The sequence below is a fragment of the Gopherus flavomarginatus genome, chromosome 9 (genome assembly GCF_025201925.1).
Source record: "Gopherus flavomarginatus isolate rGopFla2 chromosome 9, rGopFla2.mat.asm, whole genome shotgun sequence".
In the NCBI taxonomy this organism is placed as follows: Eukaryota; Metazoa; Chordata; order Testudines; family Testudinidae; genus Gopherus; species Gopherus flavomarginatus.
In genome coordinates this window covers 51,278,056-51,299,048 of record NC_066625.1, presented here as the reverse complement: position 1 = coordinate 51,299,048, position 20,993 = coordinate 51,278,056, and the positions used below count along the sequence as shown (strand labels likewise).

General features: G+C 56.0%; 1 protein-coding gene across 7 annotated transcripts; it reads right to left on the bottom strand.

Moving 5' to 3' along the window:
• Positions 1 to 3,924: 3,924 nt before the first annotated feature.
• PATL2 (PAT1 homolog 2) lies at positions 3,925 to 20,229 on the bottom strand. 7 transcript variants are annotated; one of them, XM_050967427.1, is made up of 19 exons: positions 20,081 to 20,229; positions 17,370 to 17,472; positions 16,590 to 17,014; positions 16,103 to 16,171; positions 15,586 to 15,651; positions 14,422 to 14,589; positions 13,899 to 13,985; positions 12,224 to 12,378; positions 11,553 to 11,633; positions 9,928 to 10,069; positions 9,003 to 9,123; positions 8,823 to 8,920; positions 8,360 to 8,404; positions 7,403 to 7,551; positions 6,747 to 6,906; positions 5,811 to 5,951; positions 5,492 to 5,589; positions 5,210 to 5,359; positions 3,925 to 4,349 (listed from the first exon to the last, which is right to left on the bottom strand). In XM_050967427.1, the coding sequence occupies exons 1-19, from the start codon at positions 20,195 to 20,197 to the stop codon at positions 4,310 to 4,312; spliced, it is 2,415 nt and encodes an 804-aa protein (XP_050823384.1). In that variant the 5' UTR covers positions 20,198 to 20,229; the 3' UTR covers positions 3,925 to 4,309. The 7 variants fall into 7 exon arrangements, with proteins under 7 accessions (XP_050823384.1, XP_050823385.1, XP_050823386.1 ...); XM_050967428.1 differs by having other exon boundaries at positions 13,899 to 13,982; XM_050967429.1 differs by having other exon boundaries at positions 14,422 to 14,508.
• Positions 20,230 to 20,993: the final 764 nt, after the last annotated feature.

Sequence of the window (20,993 nt, the reverse complement as noted above, 5' to 3'; positions counted from 1 at the left end):
GGTCAAATGCTGCAGGCAATAGTGGGAGTGGGGTACAGTTGTACAAAATAAATTTTATTTTAAAGACCCCAGAGGCCCAGCAGGGCAGAACGAACACTAACAAATCGCCTTTTCTAACCTTTCAAGAGGCTGAGTTTCCAACTTAAATGTTCTTTTCATGTAGTTGTGGACTGTGTGTATTTTCCTACTGAACATGTACATGACTACAATGAGTAATGGTTCTCAGATCAAGTACACCTCCCACCACTGGGTGATTTTGGAGGAGGTTTAGTTTTGAAATAAAAGTGCACTGAACTGCTTGATTGTAGATATTGCAGTGCCCTCGCCTGGAGAGACTCAAAGCTACTAATCTCATGGGTGATGCCTGTCTCAAAGATTGTCCTTCCACTCAAATGTTGATCCTGTGTGTTTGGAACCAGAAGATTAATTTTAGGTGAACTCTTCCATACAGAAAGTGACCTTGATGGCAGAAGACTGTTCATGGATGGCTGTCATAGTAAACTCCCTCATGGGGTAGGGAGGGAAGACAACAGGGACACTTCTCTCATTGGGTAAGCGGCTTGTGATCAGTAGAACGTTACCCGACTATAGTGAGGATCTGCTAACACCTTACAAGCCATCATTATGCCACCACATGCTAGATAAACCGAGTTTTTTTAAAGAAGGATGTAAACCACACTAGTTAGCACTCAGACATGGGAGAGCCTTGTGCTGAAGAACTTTAGGGCAGTTTAAGATATTGAGCTTAATCTTCAAAACAACGGATCCAGCCCCAGCTACATTAAAGACCAAACGTCAATCTCTGAACCACCACAAAAGCTGTGCTCTTCTGGGACAATGCAGCTCACAGCACAGAATGAAGCATGAGAGCTGAGACAAAACATTCTCTGCCCGAGGGATCCAGCTTGGGAGCAGTTTTCCAGAAAAGATTAGGTGAATTAAGACTAACTGCCTTGGTGGAACATTGCAAAGAGAAGGCCTTTCCATCGTAAGAATGACACGCAACAGTAACTCCAGCCAAGCAGGAGTTACCCTGAAACAAACTAGTCTAAACAGAGTAAATTAATAATAAAACCTTTACAAAAAAAATCAAACCACTCCCTACACTTAAGAGTTTTGACCCCCAAAAGGGAGAAGAGCCAGAAACGCCAAGAAATTCACTAGGAGCTTTGCTATTGATTTTAGGAGGAAGGTGCACAGATACTACGGTGATGCAGAGTAGTAATACAAAACCCTGAGACAGACAGAAGAACCTGCACTCTAATGACACAGAGAGGAGAGAAATGGAACAGCGCAGCCTTCCCCTTCCCTGTATACAACTACTTCAGCATTTTAACACACAACTTTGCCCCATCTTTTTAACCCTCAACCTCCTGGATTAAAGTTTAATCCCCAAAACCTAAACTATTGGCTCCTTCTGCATTAGACACTTGCTGGCTATTTCCATTCCAACTCCACATCTCACCCTCCCTCTGCTTTACACAATAAGCCCACCACCCACTCCTTCCCCTCTGGGATTGACAGCAGGCACTGGCTGCTGAATAAGGAGGCAGCAGGATGAAGTTCTTGAGCCTGGGAAGGATTGTGCACCTGCTGCTGCCCAACTCCCTCCACAGAGGATCTCCAAGTCAGCCACAGAGGCACTAGGAGCCAAGACCTCCAAAGGGCCTGGCCCCCAAGTGGAAGCTCCTTCTCCTTTTATAAGTCAGTCCCATGTGGGGCTGGTCTGGCAGGAGTCTGTGTTAAAACTGAGATAAGGAAACTGAGGCACAGACTGGTGCTTGGTAAACCCCTCACAGCCAAGTCATGGCTGAGCGAGGAAAGGAGCCCAGGAGTACAGGCCCTTGGGACCCCCTCTGGGCATTGAGGTACACTTCCCTCTCCAAGCCACATATGACTTGAGTCCCTGCCCATTCTAGCAGCCACCTAGTGCATGAGCAGAACTCTCTCACAGGAGGATTTTGGAGCTGGGGAGCTTCCATACCAAGCTGCAATCCATCACTTCCCCTGGAGGAGCACAGCGAGTCTTACACATTCCTCCAGCAGCAGCAGGGGAGCCACATGACATGTCTGCTGTGGCTTGCCTTCTCTCCCCACCCCTTTGCTACACATGATGCGGGTGAGGACTGACACTTCCTCACTGGGGACATACCCGAGCACTCAGCCTCAGCTTCAAGACTTGACTTAGCTACCCTTCTTTATGCACTCAGCATTGGCCTTTCCTTGCTAGGAGTAGCACCAAGCAGTTCCCTCCCTCTGTACTAACATTTTTCAAGTTCCTCTCCCTGTCATTCTTCACTGAGAATGTGATTTGGGCCCTGGTGCTGCTGTGGTGTCACCCCCTTCGTTGCTGACTCTGGCAGTCCGAGCCCCTGGCAAGGTCCTCCATTGCAGGTACTTGCAGCAGCCTGGGCATGAAGGGGGGTTGTTTTCAGGTTCAGAGGGGTCACCTCTGATTAGCCAGCAAAATTCCACCACCCGCCCCACCACCCCACTTCTCACATTCCCTCTTACACCAGTTCTCTCCTTCAACCTCGGCTAGAGCAAGCTTCCTTTTGGCAACACCTGGAGCTGGTGCAGTAACCTCCTTTCGATTCTTGCACTCTTGGCAGCCTCACTTCAGATGCAAGCGCCAGCCCACCCCCAGCTCAGCAGCTTCCCTGCACTGTATGCCTGGGATCAGTGTCAAATTCAGCCTGGCCAGTGGTTAAGAAAGTAATAGGGCAATCGCCTTGGAGATGGAGACTGTACCAGTGCTGAGTGGACAGGCTTGGGAGCCATTCCTCTCCCTTGGCAGAGGCCATCTAATTAATGTCACTTGTATTCCAGTAGCACCTAGAAGGCCCAATCATGCTCAAGGCCCCTTTGTTCTGGGTGCACAAACACTTAGTGAGACATAGTCCCTGCCCCACAGAGCTCACAGTCTAAAGCTCTGGTTCTCAACCCATGGCCCAATCAGCACACAGCTGTGGTCCATGTGACTCTCAGGGCCATATAGATAGTATGTATGGATATGGCCCACATAACACAGAGAGCTGCATATGCAGCCCTCAGTGATTAAAGGTTGAGAACCACTGGTCTAAAGAGACATGACGACAAAGTTGGGGGGGAGCCCCCACGGGAGGGAGGGACCAAGATAATATGACTTACCAAGGTCACCCAGCTGATCAGTGCAGAGGTAGGATTAGAACCAAGGTCTGAATCTTGATCCAGTGGTCTAGCCCCAGGCTCCAGAATTTCAACTTTCATTACAAAATTAAGTTCATGGTTGTGAAGGAAACTTTCAATCTGTGACCCAAGTATAACTGATGTAGTGCTGTCTGCCTGAGTCTGCAGACAGCCTGCAACAGTAAGTTTGGGATACATCTGAACTGCTTCTACTCATCTCCCTGGATAGATATCTTTAAATTGCCAGCATCATTAACTAATTCCTAGCTGATCAGAGCAACCAGGTAGTGAGGTGGGACAATCCTGTTAGGAAGACAGGAAACCTGTGAGTGGCAGCTCATTGTTGTGTCCAGAGTAGATGGGCCATGGGAGCATACCACCGACTGTTCTCCAGGCTGACCCCAAACTCAATCTAAGCTGGTATCCTGTGTGCCTGCCTCAGTGCTGCATGTGAGAAGGAGGAGTCCGATCAATCAATTACAGAGCCTGGAGCTCAGGCAGCAAATCTATCCGCATGCCCCACTCCATGCCAACACACAAGACTATGGCAGTTCAGCCCAGGAAGGTTCTCTGAGAGGACTGCACACACCAGAGCTGTGCCCACACAGAGAAGGCATGTGATGGAGCAGCTGCTGAGGAGCCATGTGCCAGGAGCTTGGTGGGAACATGTCGTCTCTGGGCTGCACTTCCATGCCCTGTTTACAGCACACTGGGGGCTTGCCCAAGCTGGAGACTTCACATACCGAGGCCAGGAGGTCTTGTTAATCGCTTTTATTTTAGCGAGTGCTGTACACAGTCAACCTCAATCGCCCACCACCAGGTGCTCCCCGTGCCCACTGTACACATCTGCTTTGCGCCCACTGTGCTCCAGCGCTTGCCTCTGCGGGGCGAGGCCCAAATAAGTTACCCATGTCCCCTGTGCTGTGCCCCCAGGCACTGGCGCTGGAGAGGGCCATGATCAGCCCTTGAGTCTTGCTCTTCCCGGTGCTAGGGCAAAAAACACAAAGTCCCCCTGTGCCAGGGATAGTGTCTGATTTGAAACAAAGTCACAAGGTGATGCTCCCTGCCTGTGCATCTCAGAGAAGATGGGCACCACTACCCAGGAAGCTGGTCTCATCCACTTTCCCAGGGCTGGGAGGTCTCAGCATGGCATGGCAGCCTCCGAGGGCAGAGGGGAGCACCTGCAAGGCAAGACCAACATGTTAGGAATGGGCTAATGCAGCAGCTGGGACATGGCCCCCGCAGGCCCAATGCTCTAACGCCCACTGTTCTGGGTTGGCAGCGTTCAGGGGTTGCTTTCGCTTCATCTCCAGCTGATGTTACTGTCAGACCCCCTGCCACTGGGGAGTCATTTCCCCCCTCCCTGGCCCAGACCACATCTGGTAGAGGACAGAGCTATGCTGCTACAAGGGCCTCTTGCTTGGTACCATCAGGATGTGTTACAGCAACGTGCCGGGCCCCTCTGCCTGTGACGACTCCCGCCGCAGGCAGGTGCCAGGCAGCCCCTATCAGGAAAGAAGAAACCAGTCACTTGAAATGACTGGACCAAGGAGCCACCTTGGTGTAGGAAGAGCCAGGACGTCCCAAGGCACCAGGACAGCTGTGTAATGCTGACAGCCTAGCCAAGGCACTCACAGGGCCCCAAAAGGCCACTGGGTTGTGTCAATTCTTGCCCATCCCCCTCATTCCTGCTACCACGCTGGGAGATTTCTGAGCAGCCTGAAGGGCAAAGCTCAGAGAGTCACAAGACCAGACACATCCCCAAGGAGCCTAGCCCAACAGGCCAGAGGGCCCATCTTGCAGCATTACCCTTTGGCTCTTCCCGCTTCGGAAGGACTCTGCCTGGCCTGTGTTTCTGACAGTAGAGCTACGCCCCTTCCTGTCTCCTCAACAGTCCAGGGAAAGCCAGTGACTGCCCCAGGCAGCTCAGGCACGCCTGCTGCGGGCAGCCATGGGCACCAGTCAGCATGACAGCTATTACAGTCTGGGCACAGCCAGTGCCCCAAGACTCCCCAGCACAGCCCAGGAGACCAGCACTCACTCCATCTTGGCCTCCAGGCGGTGGATGGTCTGCTTGTCCAGGTAGCGGCAGAACAAAGAGAGGAGGTTGCTGGGGAGGAAGAGAGGCTCCACCAGGGCAGTTTTGGGCACTTGGGACAGCTCCCTGGCAACCAGGAACACTGTGTCCGTCCTGGGGAGACAAACCCACCAGTGAGTGCTTAGCTGCCCTTCCGCACCAGCCAACACAGCATGCTGTGTGCTACCCAGCCACCCTCCCACACAGGGCGCTGCCTGGGCCGAACCCCTCCCTGTGGCACCTCACCACTTCTCGAAGTCCCCGCTGTGCGGCTCCAGCGGCATGTCGGAGGAGAGCAGCCTCTCGCCGTGACTCAGCAAGGCGTACAGGAGAGAGATCCCGAACTGCGGGGAAGCACAGGAGCAGCCATGGGTTAGAAACGGCAGCCACAGCCAGGCCAGGCCCAGCTCCAGGAGAGAGGGGGTCCCCCCCAGGGCCCAGCACCCACCCCAGAGCGCCCAGAGAGGCGCAGAATCTCATCCACCAAGGCAGCTCTGAGCTCACCGGCTTCCCCTCCTGGAGGCCCTTCTGGCCCCAACTTCTTGCCCAACCTAGCTCCACACACCTGGTTCTTAAAGGTCATGGTGAGCGGCAGCTCGGTGGAGCCGGCCAGCGGCCTGGTCAGCTCCTGCAGGACCTCAATGAGCTCGCTGAAGGTCATCCGGCCCACCATCTCACTGAGGGGGCCGTACAGGACAGGCAGGGACTAAACACCAGCACAGAGAGAGGGCAGAAAGCGCAGTTAAAACCAGCCCCCAGACCTGACACCATACAGATGGGCTCAACCCCTACTCCCTGCTCTGGCATGTAATCGCAACAGCATCTGCTCACAGGGCTGGGGGGAACAAACCCAACCTGCAGGGGGCACTAGGGAGCGCTGTCAAGTGCTCACTGGGGCCAGGAGACCTGCCCCTCCCAACTGAAACAGGTGAGCTCATGCAGGCGGCTGCAGGTGTAAACAAAGCGCCCCCCTTCCAGCCCAGAAGCAGGGCCCAGATGCAACAGATCCTCCAGCCCATCGGCCTGTGGAGAATTGCACCCTATGGTCTATTTCCCAGGGCAGCCAAGTAAGGGACCCTCCGGCACAGCAATCTGCAGACTAGGCCACAGCCTGGCCATGCCATCCAGGACTTCTCCTGCAGCCCAGGCTACATCCCCACTTTCCCAGCCTCCCCCACATTGCCCTAGTTATAACCCTGTATCGCTCACCCCTGCTGGGCCCTGGGATCCCAGCCCTAGACATGCTGCCCAGGTAGACCCTTCTGCCTCATGCCAGCCCTCTCATTCCCCAGTCTCCTACAATGGTCGATGCCTTCTCCTGAGCTCCCTCCAGTTCATCAGTACCTGGTGCCTGCAGAATGGCCTCTCTAGGATCTAGGGCCCAGCTTGGATTGAAGGCAGAGGGCACATTCCCTGCTCACTCCAGGGGAGTGGTTTAGGGGAGGGGGAAATTGTGCCCCATCCTGGGACCAGCCTCTCCCTACCCCCAGCAAGCAATTACCTCATCCAGCGCATCCTTCCTCATGAGGAAAGGCAGGTGGCGGGTGACGGTGACCAGGATCTCCTCCGCCTGCTCCCGTGCCAGGTGCGGCAGCAGTCGCGCGGTCAGTTTCTTCCCCTTCCGCACACAAAGGACCTGCAGGAACTCATCTTCTGCCTCCCTGAAGGAGAGCCCTGAGCTGCCCAGACCCTGCAGGACCCAGCACCCTCCCACCTACCCTTGCTCCACTGGCGGTGGGAAGTGCTGCCAGGAAAGCAGGGAACTGGGGTGTCAGGCAGGGGAGTTTGCATGGCTTGGGAGTGGGGAGGAAGGAGGAGCCAGGAGAAGGTAGCACAGGGCCCCAGTGTCCAGCAGGGGAGCTGGCTCCCATCAAGTGGCTTAGCCCGAGAGTATTTGATGTGACACAGCCGGATGTGGAGTGCTGAGCGAAGACAGGAATGTTTCGGATTCCCAAACCCACTAGTGCCAAGCAACAGGGAACAGGGTGTTGCCATCTGGCCCCGGAGAGCTGCTGTTCTAACAGCATCTTCATGGGTGAGGGGCATGCTTCACCATGGAGGTGGTACCTGCACCCTCCCCAGATGGCCCTTGGGCCCCCTTCCCCAGGGGCCAGCCATGCGCAGGGACAGTGCACAAATGTGCACCAGCAAACTCACTCCTCACTGTCGCACGCCCTGATCTTCAGGGCCTGGTAGATGCGCCCAACTTCGTGGCTCCTCTTCTCACAGAAACGGGGGTGCTGCTCTTCGGGCAGCAGGTTCATCTTCCGCTGAGTCTCCTCCACTTCCAGCAGCTGCAGGAACATCTGGGGAAGCAGGAGAGAAGCTAGTAAGTGGGCCCAGGGGGAGGAATAATGAGATCCCATATGAGCCTCTCCAGATAAACAGTAGCCCTATATTCTTCCTCCAGCACTCAGCCTGTGACAAGGAGCAATCTGCCTGGCTGTGAGAGACAAGCAGTTGGGACATCCCAAGAGATCCCAGCCACAGCTCCTATGTACAACAGAGACTGCCCACTGGGGTTGGGGAGGGAGCTGGGACCCTCAAGTAAGACTCATCCCACCCTCACTGCAGGGATCCAGGATCTCCATCACCCAGGGGTGCTCACTCAGCCACTCAGGTCTCCTGGACTAGCTCTAATACACAGTTTCTTATGGACTTCTGAACTCTGCAGGGGACTCGGAGAAGCCAGAGATCCACTGATCCACAGCCTCTACCACATTGACTATCTGACCTTCCTTAGAATAGCCTGTGCCCTAGGCTCAAGGAGGCAGATGAATATGGCAGAGGGGAGTGTTTGCACCAAAGCCACATGCAAGCTGGGATCTTCCACAGAACATCCCCTGGCTTTGCCTGGAGACGCTGTCGGACTTGTCTCAAACCCTCGCTGCCCACTTGACACTAACCCTCCCCGCGAGCATCTCTGCCCCAAGAGGCCGGACACACCAAGATCCAGGCCACATGGGGTTTGCAGAAGTTGGAGAGAGCCGATATCCAGCTTCTAATGAACCCTTCTTCCACCGCTGTTCCTCTGCCCTTGCTCCCCCCAGCACGTCAGCTGGAGGGGAAACATCTTGCCCGGAAGCCATGGCTGTGCCCGAGGCACCCTCTCACCTTCTCAATTCTGTGCAGTGCCCGAAGTCGCTGGTTCCCCGCAGCCTTTGGATCCAGAGGGGAGAAGGGAAGACAACCAGTTACAACCACCGCAAAACACAGCAGCCTCCAGGCCACAATGCTGTCCCCAAGCTACTACCAGGCTTGATTGGATGTGATGGCAGCAGGACACTGAGCAACCGACATGGGGAGCACTTCAAAGGGCTCCTGTCAGACTGCATGAATCCCAGGAGCTAACCCCACCTGACCCGACTACTTGACCCATCCCCAGTGCTGGGCTGATCTCACCAGTGAGAGAGCCAGAGCCACAGGTGCTGGAGCCTCACTAGCCAGAGTAGCTACAGAAGGGTGCAGTGGTCCCACTGTCCTCTGAGAAGCTTTAAGGCAGCTAAGAAAGCTCCCACCTAGTGGCTGCACAGAGGGCCGGGGCAGGCTAAGGGGAGCTCGGCCACTCCACACGTACCTCCTCCTGCAGGGCGTGGTGCACGGCATCAATGGCCCTACGAGGGCTGTAACAAGTGGACATGGCAACCTGGCCCAGCGAGCCTGCAATCCGCACCACTGAAAGAGAGGCAGACATGTTGAGAACCCACCCAGGGCCCCTCCTGCCTGCCTCAGGCAGTGCCCTTCCCCTCATCCTTACCAGAGTCATAGATCTCCATCTTCTGGATGTATGGCGTCACCAGCTTGGGGGGCTCCTGCTTGTTGCGCCCCCCAAGCAGCTCCTCTTCTGCCTGCTTCCGCTCCAGCCTGTGGTAATAGGCCTGCGAAGGACAGGACGGCAAAGCAGCTGTGAGAGGAGGCAGCAGGCTGGGCACAGGCCTGCTATGGGGCTGAGCGCACTGCAGTAGCTGTGGCCCACTGGCACCAGGGGACTAGAGGTCCTTGACCCTCCCACCCCTCACTTTTTAAGAAAAGAAACATAACAGCTGGATTCATGTCCGCTGCTGCTTTTTCTTTCCTGCAGAATAATAGATTCTGCCAGGGAAGTGCTGCAATTACAATTTTCAACCACTAGGGGCTGCTGTGGCACCAGAAGAGGGCAGCTGGCTCACCACTGGAGGAGCAAGCCCTGGAGAGGGAGAGGGCACTTCGGTTTTGCCCCTGCATCCCCCCTTTTACAAAAGTTATGATGCCCTTGCAGTGGGCCAAAGAGGGGGGAAGAGCTCCACCCAGTCCAACATCAGCCCCAGAGCGGAGCAGCAATTTAACTGGTCGGTCTGCACCAAGAGGGGCCAGTCTGGCCAGTCTAATTCTCCTGCTTCTGCTTTCAGTCCAGGGCTCCTGGCTGCCCCCTGCATCCTCCTCATCAGGCCCCATGCTCCAGGGATGGCCAGCGTCAGGACAGGGCATGAGCACCCTTCTCCACCCTAACAGCTGGGGCAGAGCTGGGCAGTGATGGATCCTGCAGGGCAGAACCGACCTAGCTGGAGATCAGCCTTGGAATAGTGGGGTCTGCCTAGCTGGGGCTCTGGGGGAAACTCAAGCTCCACCCAGCCAGGGAGGTCTCTGCCCACTCTAGGGAGAGGAGGCATCTGATTCCCCCCACACCCCAGCCCCCCGCTCACCTGGTAATAGTAGTCATCCAGGTGAGGATTCTCACTCTGCAGCTGCATCATCTGCACCTTGATCACCCAATCCTTCTCTTTGCGTGTCATGAGCCCAGAATAGGGATCCGCCTTCAGAGACCATGCCTTCTTGGGGGAGATGCTGCAGGGCAGGAATCACCCCCCAGCATTACTCCCTGGAGACTCTGCCTAGGGCAGCATCTGCAGCAACCAGCTGCTCCTGTTGGGCCAACCCCCCATCCATTAATGGGTTCACATCAGGCTTCTGCCTGGAGACGTGGGTGGTAGCAAGGAGACTACACAGGCCCTAGGAAGGCCTCGCAAGAGAGGAACCAATATGTGGGGAGCACAAGGGCCCCTGGGATGGGAGGGAGAGCACTGAGCACAAGGAGGTGAAAGATCCTCTGGCTGAGATGATTCTGCTGGCTCCTCCCCTCCAGCCCCTGTGCTGCGCACCTAGCATAGACCAGCCCCCAGTCCCCTCCTGATCTCCCCCTAGGTGGGTCAGCTCCTTCACCCTGGAGCTGAGCTAGTGGCGGTGGCAGTGCCAGTGGGGGGAGGGGAGTGGAATCATGGACAGAGCCCCCCTCACATACAGCTGGCCCTCTCTCCAGCCACTTCTCACATCTGAGTCCCCCTGCCCACCCAGCACTCTCAGCAGATCTGCCTGAATCTCGGCCCAACCTGGGGAAGGCCAGGCCACACACCCCCAGTGGGAGTATTTCCAGCCATGTACATGGAGGAAGGAGCAAGAGGAGACTGGGGCTGAGGAACCGATATGTGGGGAGTGCCAGGGCCCTGGGTGTGAGAGCTACCCCAGCACCAGGGCAGGTCCCCAGCTGGGTGGAGGCCTGAAAGGGAGGGGGAATCCAGAGCAGACACTGCCAGATACCCCCTGACTGGTGCCACATTAGTGTCAAGGTGCCCGTTTACAGGCAGCAAATGCACAGAGCCTGGGACAAATCACAGGGCCACAGCTGCTCAGGCCACTGCTATGCTCTGTGCCAGCCGCAGACCACGGAGCACAGTGAGCCAGCCTGGGGCTCCATAACCCCCTATACACAACCCCCGGCTGGGATCACAGTGAGTCAGCCTGGGGATCTGTGATGTTATGCTTAAACGAAGCACACAAGATTTTTTTTTTTTTTTACAGGGGAGAAGGCAACACGCTGCATTTATTGAGAATATAGCAGTTACCATATGCTTTCCAATCTCTCTCTCTCTCTCCCCCCCCCTCCCCCACCGTGACCCTGGGATCACAGTGGGCCAGCCTGGGGCTCCATGACCTCCTGCACACAACCAGATCACAGCAGGACACAGGAACAAACATCTAGGGGGAGACATCTCAAGCTTCCTTGCCTTGGGCATGGCACTCACAGCCTAGTCCATCTCCTAGGGGCTCAGCTGCCCCCCAGGTCCCTAGCTGAGAAAGCTCCAGAGGAAGCCCTGGAAAGGCACCGCAGCCTAGAGAGAGCAGGGAGTAGCCTGGAGTGAAATGTCTGGACCCTGTCAGCAAGCTGCACCTACACAGCTAGGAGTACCAGAGTGCCAGGCTTAGGTTTGTGCCAATCTCACCATGTGCCGGCTGTGCCCCCAGTCTCTCTCCTCCCTGCCCCTTAGCTCACCTCTGCACCTGCCCTCGCTGCTGCCGCTGATTCAGGATCCGCTGATGCTGAGGATGCAGCTGGGTCATGTGGCTGGGCATACTGCAATGAAAGACAGGTGGCGGGGATGAGACCAGCAGCAGGAATGGCTGATGGAGGATATTGTAATGAAGATGGCTGGGGGCAAAGCTGGAGGGGAGGAGGGGGCCTCTGACACCAGGCCAGACTCAGGCCACTGCCTTCCAGAGCGAGAGCTCTGCATCTGGAGCTGCAAGGGGCCCTGGAGGGGGATGCCCTGTCTCTTCCCCCCGCTGCCCTGGGGATGACCTGGGCCCATTCCTGGAGGATCCAGGGGATGTCCCAGCCAGCCTGCTGGCTAATTAAAGAGCAGCAGCACTGGTTCTAGTCCCACCCCCATGATCCTTAGCCATAAGGTGGGAGGGCTGCAACACTGAACCTCAAATCTCTTTGGGATTCACAGGCCACAATGCCTCCTTAGCCCCAGCTCTGGTAGGGGCCCTGGTGCCCAGCTCCCATTTCAGAGCATGCACCAGCTATACAATCCAACCTCAATCACCAGACTTGGGACCAAGTCCGGTTTGTGGGATTAGCCGCTCTCCCTGCCCCCACAATCAAACAGGCTGGAACCCTGGATGCTTTGGTCACAGGGATCCTGCCCCCTTTCATGGTACCTGAACTTCAGCTGGCAGCCGGCTGGAGGACTGAAGAAGAGAGGGGGCTCCAGAGAAGGAGACATGGGACCAAAGTGCATGGCCAGGGGCTGCGTTGGGGTGCTGATGTTGCGTGACATGGGCCTAAAGGGAGTCGGAGACACATACCCCGAGCTCTGAAAGAGGAGACAAGGGTTATATTTCCAGAGCCGGAGCACCCTCTTCCCCTAACTAAGAAACCCAGGAGCCCTTGAAGGGCCAGGATGGATGTGGGGCACTTTCGTTCACCTGGCATTAGGGAGAAGGAGTGGAACGCCCCATGGCCAGAGGTGCTGGCTCCTCCCTGCCCCCCTGCATGCTGCAGTGGAGCTGCCTCCTCCTCTGCACCCTGCTGCATGCTGATGAGAGCAGCACATGTTGCATGGCAGAATGGAGCTCCTTCACCCCTCCCCCACGCAACTGCCAGGCATGGCCAGGAAGCACCCAATGCTGGAGGAGTTTTGTTGTGGGTCCATTTCCAGTCAGTCATGTGGGCAGCACCCCCTACTGACTGACAGACACTGCCCTAGTTGCCCATCGGGTCTGAAAATTCCTGCTCCCAGCTGTTCCTCGAGGCCCTGTCGAGATCCTGTCCTCAGCCCCATTACACAGACCACAGTTGGGACTTCAGCATCATGCTGCCAACCAGCAAAGATAGTCTCTGCTGCCCCAGCACCAGGAGAGGAGTCGGGTGACCTATTAGTGGGCTCCACGGATCCAGCCCGATCCCCTTCCACTCATACTCTAGGGGTAACTGTGCCCAACGTGGGATCCAGCTCCAGCCCCTGAATGGCTCCTAAAGACACTCTTCCCTGCCCTGCGTCCTGCTGCTGGTTCAGCCTGCCCCCGCTTGCCCTGTCCATGCTGTTCTCTAATCTCCCTGTTGGTCTTTTCTGAAGCATGATGCCTGGAACCAAAGATGAGGCTTTGGCTGAGGCCTAGAGCAACCTCTCCACACAATATGCCCCGGGCCACCCTCTAGCTCCTCCCCTATGTACTGTACTTGGTGCTGCCCACCTCATCCAACAGGGGACAGCAGGACTGAGTGAGGTACAGGGGACAAGGGGTACGGCTCCAGGAGAACATCCTCAGGAGCGGTAACGTATCGGGGGTGGGGGCAGGATCCCAGAGGAGACATTGGGGATGGCTAAGGCATTAGGAAAGAATAGAAGAGAGGTCTGTAAGAGAATGACTCTGCAGGGGACTATTTCCTTTCCCCATGAGACAACAGAAAAGGGCACTTGGGATTAAAAGGTAGAGCATTTGAGATGGATAAAGGAAGTGATTCTTTATATAACCACCTGTGGAACTGCCTGCTGGAGGAGAACAGCTTAGTAAGTTACTAAGAAGGACCAGACAGCAGCACCTGCAGTGACAGGGACCAGGATGAAGTTACAAGGGCTGATCCTGCCATTTCAAGGCAGAAAGATTCCTCAGGCTAGGGCTTGATCAGAAGAAATGCCTCCCTCCTCCCAGCATAGAGCTGTGCTAGCAGCCAGGTCAATACACCTTGACACCTTCCCCAAACTCTCCAGAGCTGCCACAATGGGAGATGGGCTGATCAGCTCCAGTGACATGTGTACGGGTGCAGATTGGAATGGCCAAAGCTTCCTGAGAGGCCCTGGGCTGGGAGGGAAGAAGCAGCTCGGGGTGTTACCTGATTGGGGGTGAAGAGAGGCGAGGCTCTGCGGGGTGGCGTGTATGGTCGAGGGGAGCCCATGGAGCGGGGCATCATGGGAGACTGCTGCAGGACAGGAGACAGGAATGTTACTGGAAGCAGGAGTCTGGTGGCACCTTAAAGATGCATCTGAAGAAGTGGGTTTTTTACCCATGAAAAGTTATACTCAAATAAATCTTTTAGTCTTTAAGGTGTCACCAGACTCCTCGTTTTTGCAGATACAGACTAACACGGCTACCCCTCTGATACTGGAAGCAGGACTGCAGCAGGCTGACTGGGCCAGTGTCAGGCCCTGCCCTGCAGCTTGCCCGGCAGCATTCAGCATCAATGCTGTAAATAGCACATGCAAGACAGACACTGTTGGAGCAGCACTGCTGTGAGGGATGGCCCAGAGCATGGGGCAGAGTGACCCCAAGGTGACACAGGGCAGAGGGACCAACAGAGGCGTAGTAGGGACACAGGAGCAGGGGAATGAAGGGCAGAAGGTAGAAAGTCACTTTACCTGCCGCATAAAGCGCTGAGGGAAGGATTTCGGGGACATCATTCTGAAGTCCGAGCGCTTGAGTCCAGGGGAGCCCAGGTACCCCCTCTGCGCTGGGGAGACAAGGAAGTCCAGGTTCATATGCGACATGGGGGAGCCCCTGTCCAATGCCTGGAGAATGGCTTTGTCCTACAGGGGAGACAAAGATAGAGCCTTTCTGCTGTACCTCAGGGTATAGCAGGCCACTGCTGGAGGGAGAGTGACAACCCTGGCAGCCCCAAGGACTGGTTTCAGCCAGCACCGCCTGCACCCAAACCAGGTGAGATGGGCTCGAGTCCCCCACAATCCCAGGGAGCTGGGAGCACTGACTGAAGGGATCAGCAGTGAGACAAGGCTGACATTCCCAGGATCACCCCTAGGCCAGGCTCATGTGAGCCTGGGTGGGTGGATGGCTGGACAATCCCTGCTTTGGAAAGCTGCTGTATATACCTGCCTGTAGGCCACAAAGCCGGCCAGCCCTGGGGTTTGGAGTCACAATGGAGCGGAGTAGGGGCAAGCTCAGCACACAGGCACCTCCAGCTGTGGAGCTGCTAGAGGGATTGTGGAGCTGATGCACTCCCCAGAGCATAGCAAGGGCTGGCTGCTTTCCCGAGCCCACAAGATGCTCTGCAGCGGGGGATATGACCTCCCCACAGAGCTCCCAAATTCCATCACAGGATCAGCTCAGCTCTAGCAGGGCACAGGAGCTCTGCAGAGCAGGTACCTTCTCCCACAAATCTTTGCACCAACCCCACCTCAGGGGGATGGGACAGAGGAGTCTATTCCATGCCTCCAAACTCCTTCGGGGCCAAAGCCCATTCTCCATCAATCACCAGGCCTGGAACCCTTCCACATTCCTACAGCACCTTCAGCCTGAAAGAGCCCTCTGCCTGCAGGCCATGCCAGTTCCCGCCCACCCTTGGGACACTCCCCCACCATATCCATCAGTCCCATGTACCAGCCCCTGCCTGAAACTCAGCAAGCCCTTTGGTTTGGGTTCTGGATCCCTGGATGTTCAGGGGGATGAGGGGGAGGGGCCCTCCAGCCTAGGCAGCTTGATGGCTCCAGAGCTTGGATGTTCCAAGCTCACAGTGCCCAGTGATGCCCTCTTCTGGATACGGGGAGAAAGCAAAGGGTGGTGCTCACCTCCAACATGTGGTGTGACAGGATGCTGCTTGGGGATGAGGTCCATGCACCTGAATCTGCAGCCATCTGAAAGGCACTGGAAGTTAGGCTCAAGGGAAAGACTCACCAAGCAAAGGTGGAGGGAGCAGGAAGGAAAAAACAGCTGTAGTCCCAGCATCTGCCAGCGGGAGGCACTGCAGAGGACAGCTTAGAAGCACTGTGGGTGAACCTACAGCTACTCCAGGCCTGGCCTCTTCCAGCAGGAGGCACTGTAGGAGCTACAAGTATCAGGGGAGCTCCCAGCCACTCACCCTAGTCTCTTCCAGCTGTGGGTGCTGCAGGTACAGGGCCAGTGACTGAAGTTCCCCACTGCTCCAGTCCTAGGCCCCTCCCTAGAGGAGATCCTGTGAAGTGCAGGAGCACTGGTTGTGGGGGAGCCCCTATCTCCTCCCATCCCCCCTCCCCCAGCCAGCAGCACTCCAGGGAAGGGGACAGGGGCGGACCGAGCCAGGCAGGGGGAAGGTGACTTCGCTCTTACCAAGTCATCGCCCTCGAACTCTCCCCAGGTGGAGCCGATCCTGCTGTCAAGAACTGCTGAGTCCAGGCTCTGCAGGGCACAGAAGAATTGCACTCAGTCCCTGGGGTCTGGGGAATTCAGCTTCCCTGCCTCCCTCTGTACCTGCGGGAGAGGGAAGGGGACTTGCCCCAGGGAGAGTGCGGGGGAGTCACTTGCTGCTAGCATGGGCAGGGATCTGTCCTCAGTCCCAGAATGGCTGACCCTGGGGTCAGAGAGAGGAAGGGGAAATGCACATAGCCATCTCCCAGCAGACCCCCTCCCCGCCTCAGTTGATATCTTCCCAGTTCCTAGGGGCTGCTGAAGTTAATGAGGAGAATCCTGCTGGGCGTGGGAGGGCGGGACCCCCTGCCCAGAAAGCTGGTAGGAGACAGCACCACTCTCCAAACACTCATGGAGAAAGGACTAAATCCACACACCCTTCTGGAGCCCCCCCCCCCGCCTTTCTCACCTCCAGCGTGGGCTTGCTGTGCACAGCTCTCATCACTGCTGGGTCTCCCAAATCATTCTGCTCCTCGTTGTCCTCCTCATGCTGCTCCTCTTCTTCCCCTTCCTCCTCCTCCTCTTCTTCTTCCTCCTCCTCCTCCTCCTCACGTTCATCTACCCCTGTCTCCTCCTCCATGTCAGCAAAGTCATCAGGTCGTGCTCCAGACTCTGCCTCACCTTCTTCCCCTGCCTCTTCCATCTCCTCCAGCATGGGCTCCTCCTCTTCTGCCCCCAGGCCAGGCTGCTCAGTGGCCTTGTACTCCTCCTCCTCCTCCTCCTCTGCTACCTCTGTCACCACCGCTGCCTCATTTTCACCCACAAGACTCAGCTCTGGGCCTTTATCTGGAGGAGCTGGGGCTTTTGCCACTTCCTCTTCCATGGAGTCTCGATCTTTGGAGGAAAGAAAGGAGGGTTCCAGTCAGGGGCAGAGAGCTGGGGGATTCCACAGCAGCTCCACTGCCTGTGGTGCACCCAGTGTGAACTGGGGAGATGCTGCCCTGACCAACAGGGGGAGCTAGATGCTGGGAAACTGACCTTTGAGCTTCCTGCTCCAGAAAGCAACTCCCCAGGTGTGGAATCTCTCCCGCAGGTGACACCCCCAAGCCCCAGCCTTCAACACCTCCCAACAAGCCCAAGTCACACCCCCACTGCCCAACCTTTGTATTCCCCACTGCCCTCTCTTTCCAAAGTCTGCTCACCCCCCATGCCCTGATGCTCCTCCTTTCCTGCTGCCTCCAAGCCCTACCTAACCCAAAGGTCATTTCATTGTACAGGTCAATCTCCTCATCTTCCTCCGCCATTTCTTCCAGCAAAGGAGCATCTTCTGCCAGAAGGTAGTCTTCTAGGATCTAGGAGACAGAGCGAGATGGGGAGTAGGGCATCCCTGCTCCTTCCAGCAGCCAGCTAGTAAGGAGACAGGCATCCTGACCTGCCCCAAGCCAGAGAGGTGGGTGAGCACCCATCCACTTCCCCAACCAAAGAAGGGGTGCTGAACTAATGCCATAGAATTGACAAAGATCTCCCTCTCATCAAGCCCCAGATGGGGCATGTCCTGCTGGCTAACAGGTATTTAGAGATCTCTGACAGCCTCTACTCCCAGGGCCGGCTCCAACTTTTTTGCCGCCCCAAGCGGCAAAGAAAAAAAAAAGAAAAAGAAAAATCCAATTGAGCTGCAGCTGAAGTGCCGCCGAAGAGGAAGAGAGGGAGTGAAGGACCCACCGCTGAATTGCCACCGAAGACCATGACATGCCACCCCAATAATGGATGGAGTACCGCCCCTTTCTATTAGCTGCCCCAGGCACCTGCTTCTTCTTCCTCTTCCTGGAGACAGCCTGGAGACAGCCCTGCCTATTGCTAACCCCAGACTCCTGGCACCTCCAAGGCACTAGCTGGAAGGGTGATGGAAGTCTACTAGTTTTTAATCTCTCAGCTGCTTCATTAAAATCAATGGGAAGTTTACTCTGCTTCAGTAGAAATTAACTGTGGGGCCCAGAGCCTACAACGTGTTTCAGAGACTCAGAGAATCCACGTAGACTTTAAGAGAGTTCTGTGTGGGCACAGGATCCACCCACATGGTACAAGTTGGAGGACCGGGGTCTCAGACAGCAAAGCTCCTGTTGCACGCAGCATATCACTGAGTGGGAAAAGCAAGGCCAGAGCTGTTAGAAACAAAGTTATGTCTGTCCTTTTGTTGAACTAGTCATTGGCATGTGCAGTTTGTCAGTTTGTACACATAACTGCTGTACTTGCACAAATTAGAAGCCCAGTTCTACACCTGCATTAGGTGAAAATGTAGCTCTCAAAGTATCACTGGTAGGTTTAAGAGTTATTGCCCAGCTGATGTTAATGAGGGAAGTTCATGCTCCTCAAAGCTAACACTGTCTACAGACTCAGAGGGACAATTGTGCATTGGTTTCACTTGAGTCCCCTTTAGAAGGTTTGTTTGGCAACCATGAGGATTCTGCAGAACCTACATTGGTCAAAGGGCTGAGATTAATCCACCAAGGGGGTCAGAGACAGCCACACTGATATTGGACCCAGAGGAGGAGGTGTGCAAATCTGATGCAGTAAACCAGGGAGCCAATGGAGGGAGTGATGTAGTTTGAACAACAGCAGAACAAAGGATCTTCAGTAGCAGCAGTTTTGACAGACCCCAGGGAGCAGAAGAGGGAAGGCCAGAGAGGATGTTACTGTGATAAAGGCAAGAAGTGACCACTACATGGAGAAGGGGCTTAGCTACAAGGACAGCAGGGAAAGGGGGACATTAGACAGGAGACAGGCTCTATCAAGAGGCTGGATATGGGGGAGAAGAGCCAAGAGGCTGCCCAGATCATAGGCCTGGGGGACGGGGAGAGGTGTGAAGCTGCCTGATGGGGAAACAGTAAGAAGCTCTGTCCTGATGAGGGGGAGGTAGTGGTGGGACATCCAGAGGAGTGCCCCAGAGGCAGCTGGAAAGAGGAGTTTGGATGAAGGAGGAGAGGTGGATTTGAGAACCAGCCTCACGAAGCAGTAGCTGAATCTATACGACATGAAAAGGAGCAGAGATAACCCTAGCTCAGTGCCGTGGAGAGGCCCTTTAGCTTCACACCATTAGACTCTAAACTGGGACAAGGAGCCTTAGTCTGGGAAAGGCTGAGGGGCAAAACCAAGGACCAGGCTGTGAACTAAGGAAAGCGAACTCCAGACTATACAGCAGGACAGACATCCCACGAGAAGACCAAGATACTGGCCTAACTAGTTAGAGCAGGGCTGGAGCCACGGAGTGATCAAGTCAGTCACACTGGTCATCTGGGGCTACACAACCATAGCCCAAGAAGCCCCATCCAGTGGCTGGGCATGCATGGGCACTTGACTCAGCACCACACCAGGGGATTCACCTGGGGCCAAGGGGAGTAGCTCTGCCCTTGCTGGGAGTTCCCCACCCACGAGCCTCACTGCTCTCCTGCCTGGGGCACCTGCCAGGGCCAGTGGCTGCCTGGGGGCTGGTAACTGCCCTCTGCCCTGCACAGCCAGGCACCTGGGGTCTGAGAGGCAGAGCCAAAGGGAAGAACAGCTGGAACAGGCCAAGGGGTGACTGCCAGGCAGGCCAGGGGGCTCCAGGTGGGGCAGGGCAGCTGTCCAGGAGGTGATGTCCTGGCACTACACAGAGGGAGCTCTCCCCTGCCCCAGACGCCCCCAAAGCGGGAGATTATGGGCTCCCGGTGTGGGGGAAGAACCGAGGCGGCAGTAGAGAACACTTACAGCCGGCTCACTGCTCTCCGCCATCGTCGCCGTCCCCACCCACCGTGATTTCCCTCTATGGGGCCGGGCTCCGGCCGCCTGGCAGCTTTTAAAGGGCAGAGGCAAGAAGAGTGAGACTGCGCATGCGTTGAGCGTCCTCGACCCTACAACATGGCGGCGTGCAGTCTCGCAAGCAGGAGAATACACCTGCGCAAGTGTGAGGCTGCGCTGGCTCACCTGTAGCCCCTCTCGGCCGTGACACCGTCCAGGAGCTCCCACTCCTCCCCCCCCCGTTTCTGTGTAGTGGTGCAGTCCGGGTTCCCCTGTGGGGGGCGGGCACTCCAGCCTGTGCATTAGGCGCGTGGCCAGGCTCTGCCCTGGCTCCTCGCAGGTAGGAGTTGCACATGCAGCCCCAGGGCTCCCCAGGACCCCACCTCCAGCTTGGCTGCATGGAGGACCAGGGTAGGTTCTGATGCCGTGTTGGCCTCAGTGGTACCTGTTCTGGGGGCTCCAGGGTTGCCCTGGCCACAGTGCATGGCTGGGCCCTGGGCCCCTGCAGTGGGGGACTTTGTTGACCCCAGGGTTTGAAAACACCAGGCTCCAGGGGGTTCCTATCAGTGGAGCTCTGGGTACCCACAGCAGTCAGGGTTGGAGCAGTGCTTAATTTGTGCTAGGGCTGAGCCCCAGCACCTCTGGGCTTGGCAGTTCATAGCCACAGCACCTCTGGGCTTGCTGCATCAGTTACAAATGCAAAAAATTGCTTGAGCACCGCCACCTTTTTCATTACAAATTAAGCACTGGATTGGATGCTCTTGCTGTCATTACAGTGGCAGCGGCTGCACCCATGATTGCCTACAGTCCAGCTGCAGTGAGCAAATTCACCCAACTGACTTTGGGTGTCACACAGTTAGCTACAATTCAGAACCCATCATCTCAGCGCATACAGACTGAGTTGGGGGCATCTGTTCTGTGGGTTCTAACTTGCTCACATGTAAAACCAAGGGTTTAACTGGTGAAGCAGGATTCAATTAATCATATTGTCTCATTGTTTCCTTGTACTTCCCCCATCTGTCTGTGGCCACCTCTTGTCTTATATGTAGACTGTAGCTCTTTGGGGGCAGGGACTGTCTCTTTGTTCTGTGTTTGTACC